Raw genomic sequence first — 5,255 nt, 5'->3', positions numbered from 1 at the left:
GACCGGGGCACGAACCCGCGTCCCCTGCATCGGCAGGCGGACTCTCAACCACTGCGCCACCAGGGAAGCCCGAACAGCTTACCATTGACAGACATTTCTTTCCTCCACTGGAAACTCTCATCAAGCATCTTCAGTGTTTCATCTACAACATTATGCCTCCAACATAAGTAACTTTCAACCCAGTTATCATCTTGTTGTAGTCTTTCAACATCACGTGGATCATACTTATCTGACTTATCTAGGGGAAAAACAGTAATAAATATCCAAGTCAGATAAATTCAGCAGTGAATGATAACCAACACTAATACCAAAGGAGAAGAAAGACCTGGAAGATAAAGCTAAGCTACTTGAAGATAGACACAGGGATGCAGTTCAGATGAAAATGCAATTTAAAGGATTGATGGAATTTCCAAGTATGACTAGAATAAAGTTATCTAAAAATTGCAGCTTTATTTTAAGACAAGCCACCACAGAGTTAAAAAATAAGACCATAGTAAAATATTTTGCATAACCCTCTAAAACCATAAACCAACATCTAGGAAGATCGATTATGTTATGTGAACTTAAAATACTCACCCTAGACAATGAAAAATGAACTTTTATGTATCAAGAAAGAACTAGGTTGTACTTAAAAAGACATGTTTGCCAAGTGTCTTTTTTGAAAATGAACTAAATACAAAATGGAAAACTATGTATGTAGCAGTCAACATTTCCCTTAATTCACTGGAATAATTGTTGCCAATAATTTCTCATTATCCACCTACACACATGCTGTGTTCTCACCAACCTCTACATACCTCTATATCCTCCTTCCACACCCTGCTCTATTTTTCTGTAACTGAATTTTTCTTGTCTCCTCACAACCACCTTTGCACATCCAAATTCTACCATTCTGCAAGACTCCTTTCAAATGCTTCCTCTTCCATAAAAATTTTCCCTGGGCCTAGAAGTAATTCCTTCCCTCCTGTGAATAGCTACAGGACCTAAACTACTCACTTAGCACCCTTGAATCAGAGTTACTCGTGTTTATGCCATATCTTCCCATATACAGATCGTAACAGCACAGTCTATATACATCCTAAGAAGCCCCCAAAGCAGATTACATAGTGCCAATGAAAAGGCCTTCAGGAAACATTTGTTGATTGAATCTATTCCTTCTCTATTTTTTATTTTCTCTGTCAATGGTACCCTCCCAGGGACCCAAAGAAGAAACTTCAGAAAATTGCCCGGCTCCTTCATCTCTTTTTTTTTTTTCCCCCTAGTTAGTTGCCAAATTGTATAGATTCTCTCTCCTCTCCAGTAGTTCTGAGTTATTTCAGGCCCTCAGCGATAACAGCTGAAAGGGTGGGGAAATATAAAGAGCATCCGTGGAATCATCTTTGAGTCCCAACTTCCTTATCTTTAACTGTTTTAGATACTCACAGGGTTGTGTGAGGATCAGAGAAAAATGTATACATGAAAGTACTTGAAAGTTTCAAGCACTATAAAATGTAAGATGAGGCCATAAATCATGTATTTGTAGAGTGTTACCTTGGATATGGCTTTCAATATCTGGGCTCTATTTTTCTAATCTTTACAATGAGTGGTTCTGTTGTAAGTTAACCTTGGAAAATGGTATTTTAGTTCTGTCTATTCAAAAGGTCATCAGTATTCAAAGGACAACTTTTCTTTAATTATGATTTATAAACATGAGTTGAGGTATAAAAGAATTTATATACTGTTTAGCAGCAAAAAGGACCCTGGGAGCACCTGCCCCTAAAGTCAGATCATCCAGTTTGGCCACTGGACAGCACTCTCTACTGGACCAATATAGTGTTTTCCTTGAAATTACTGTCTGACTTCAAGAAAATTTCTCCCAAATACCCCAGTGTGAATAACCATAGTTTACTTAACAGTTGTTCTTTCAAATAAAAATGGTGGTCCTTGAAAAATGTGACTAATTTAGCTAGCAACTCAAATACGCATAAGTATTTAATGTGTACTTCCTGATTTTGTTACCCAGAACATTTAAAGCCCATGTACTCAAGGGTCAAGATTTAATAAAATTTGCTGCTTCATCAGGGGCTTTCTAAAATAAAATTGACTTAAAAAAAAAAGTTTTAACTGCGAGTGCTGACAATGAAGAGACTATAATGGCCAAGTGCCTTGATTCGGGCCAAGGAGGCAGCAGTTTTGCCCACTATTGCTTCTGCGTAATCAGAGCAAACGAAAAAGGGAAAAAAGCTTCTTAGCATCACTGTGGAAACAGCTTTGACCTCATGGGCTCCTGAAGAGTCCTGGGCATCTCCAAGGGTCCGCAGACTACCACTTCCCCAGGACAACATGTGGCAAGTGGTAAAAACTCAAAAAATATTAGCCATAAGAAGAAGAATCAAACATTATTGTTGTTATTATCAATACTCCTACCACTGCTGATATTACCACTACGGATACCATAAACAAGACAGTGCCCATTACCAAGAAATGTAAAGCTTATTGCTCTTGGATAGCTTTTAGGGATACAGATCTTCGAAATTAGAAATCTCCATTTAGGTTAAAATGATTAATTATTGTTATTAATAGGACATGTGCTTACATATGAGACACCTCTTGTTAAACATTTACCCCTAGAGACAGGTAGAGATGGAAACAGCTAGAAAAGACAGAGCAAGAGAGGACTGGGGAGGAGGTCATGTAGGAGTGGAGGGAGAGAGGCTGGAGAAAAGTAGGGGCAGAAGAGGACAGAGAAGAGGGCTGAGGGGAGGAGAGCGAGAGACAGAAGGACACACAGGGAGAAACAGGGAGAAAACTGAGCATTCAAGGTAAGGAAAACTTGGCCTGGGACCACAAGGCCAAGTGTAATAATAACTGCTTATGACAACACCATTTGCCGCTTTCAAACACAGCTCCCAGACAACTGAACTGAGGGGAAGCAAACTACACAGCCCAAAACATACCTCTTTGGCATACTGATTATTTTAGGCTGATATTTTTAACAAACAGCACATACAGAAATTTAAAGTGAGTACAAGTCACCCTTTTATAAGAAACATTTACACGTATAAAGGAAGTCTCCATTTGTAAGTGCCTCCCTCTCTGTGACAGGAAGAGGAGAAGGATTGGAAATCTCCAGAAACTCTTATCAATGGGAAAGGCCAGGACATAGATCTGCACAACCATACCCTTGTTCACTGAGCTTTTCTTGGTCACCTCTCATAACTGACTCCCCACCCTAGCATCTTCTGTCTTTAGCTGGAGATGGTATTGAAGGTGGTGGCTTGGGCCACTTCAGAGAGTTACTCAGTCCTCCTGGGTCTCTCCCACGTATACAAGGGATACACATGTTAAACTTGTGTTTTTCTCTGGTTCATCTGTCTTATATCAATTTAATTATTAGGCCAGTCAAAGAACCTAGAAGGGTAAAAGGAAAATGTTTTCCCCTCCACAGAACCCTCAAGTGTCAGGGAGTTTTCTGAAAACCAGTCCTTCAGTACATCCAGATGTTACAGGAAGAAGCTGAACATGTACACTCAAAAGGTATCTGAAGATATCGAAACACACATGTGCGCACACCCCTCCCCACCACCTAGGACACATCACTTTGAAAGACTTTACCTTTCAGTGATTAAAGCACAGCGATGAGGAAGAGATTTGCCTTATACACAGATATATATGTGTATACTCTCATAATACCTTGTCCTTATTACTTTCATCTTGCTGAGGACCAGTGAAAACTTCATCACAAACCAACATTAATCTCAAGTGGCGGACTTTTAAGCCTCATCCTTACATTTGTTCAAAATAGCTCAAAGCTCATTTTTGGCCACTCCTCTGTTAAGAAACCTCAGTGAACCATCACCACACCCATATGGTTCACTGTCTCTTTCTACTATTTATTTCTTCTTCCATCAATTTTGCTCTGTAAATTGGTCTTATATTTATACAGTGTATCCCCACCAAACAAAGTGGAAAGTTCCTAATTTTGCAGAGAAAGAACTAAATAAATGGCAATGGTAATTCACCTCTGGGTTAGACAGGACTAAATGTTCCAGGGTAAAGATGACCTCTCAGCTTTTTGTTTCCTCCTCTCTTCCCTGCGTGTGCATGCCCACCTCCTTCACACTCTCCCTCACATACACAATTTTAAGTGCGGCAGGATAAACAGACTACAGTGCTTACTCATGAAACAGAGAATTCCATTATTAACTTTTCTTCTTCCCTCGTGCATTTGTTGGCTGGTGAAATTACCAACCAGCCAGAAACTGTGGTTTAAGGTTAACAAGTGTGAAAAAAATTCATAGCCTGATTCAGGATACCAGGCACAGTGATGAAATCAGAAGCCCCCTGCTACTAACTATGTACAGGGAGACTGAGCAAGTCACTCTGGGCTTGATTTTCTTCTCTGTACAATGGAGATAAGGTCTGCCTATCTATCCACAGTCTAATGAAGATCAAGGGCACTTTGAAAATTTTAAACACAATGCCAATGAATTTTTATTAACATAAGGTAGAATTCTCCCTATGAACAGAATATTAAATTCTAACTGACCTATTGGTTGAGAAAATCTTGAAAGTATATTATAGATATTATAAATGTGCCTAGAATTCATATAGAAAGGTTGAAAAAATACAAAAGTATTCTGATAATGAAAACCAGAAAAGTTATTAGGGTGTCATACCGTTCAGATGCAGCAAATATACAACTATCAAACATCAACAGTAGTTTAGAACCTCTTAGCATCTGTTATTTCTCCAAGGACTCTGAGCACTGATCCACTTAAAGTCCTGGTGGGACCCTGGAAGAGCATTTGTACTGGATGGACCACTTCTATTGGCTGGACCATGTAAATGTCAACAATGGGAGTGATCAGGCTGAAATAACGGAATATTCCCTTTAGGGCATCCTCTGCTGGTTGGCCACAACCTACCCTGAATCTTCTCTTTCCTGTGAAGCTAGCTGGTGAGAGACTGAGAGGCAGGTGATCATCTACGATGGGATTAAGCCATTGGCCTAGAGCGGCGTTTCTCAGACTTTAGCACCTCTCAGTCAGCAGGAAGGCTTGTTAAAACGGGGATAACTGGGCCCCACCTCTAGAGTGTCTAATTCATGGGTGGGATCCCAGAATCTGTACTTACAGCAAATGCCTACAGGATGCTGCTGCCGCCCCAAGGACCACACTTTGAGAACTACGGGCCTATTACAGGGGTAGGCAAAATTGTTCGGTAAAGGGCCAGATGGTAAACATCTAAGTATCTTAGACTTTGAAGCCACATAT

At 40.0% G+C, this 5,255-nt stretch overlaps 1 protein-coding gene across 2 annotated transcripts in view; it reads right to left on the bottom strand.

Moving 5' to 3' along the window:
- The window catches only part of MOSPD2 (motile sperm domain containing 2), a 59,466-nt gene that overhangs the window by 44,503 nt on the left and 9,708 nt on the right, over window positions 1–5,255 (bottom strand). For both annotated transcript variants that reach the window (XM_024755627.1, XM_024756343.1), the window contains exon 3: window positions 83–238. In XM_024755627.1, coding sequence (XP_024611395.1) covers window positions 83–238 — 156 coding nt within the window. The remainder of the gene's footprint in view (window positions 1–82; window positions 239–5,255) is intronic.

Source organism: Neophocaena asiaeorientalis, unplaced genomic scaffold, assembly GCF_003031525.2.
Source record: "Neophocaena asiaeorientalis asiaeorientalis breed wild unplaced genomic scaffold, Neophocaena_asiaeorientalis_V1.1 scaffold193, whole genome shotgun sequence".
Classification (NCBI taxonomy): Eukaryota; Metazoa; Chordata; class Mammalia; order Artiodactyla; family Phocoenidae; genus Neophocaena; species Neophocaena asiaeorientalis.
Note: the sequence above shows the minus strand (reverse complement) of the source record. Positions and strands in the feature narration are given on the sequence as shown.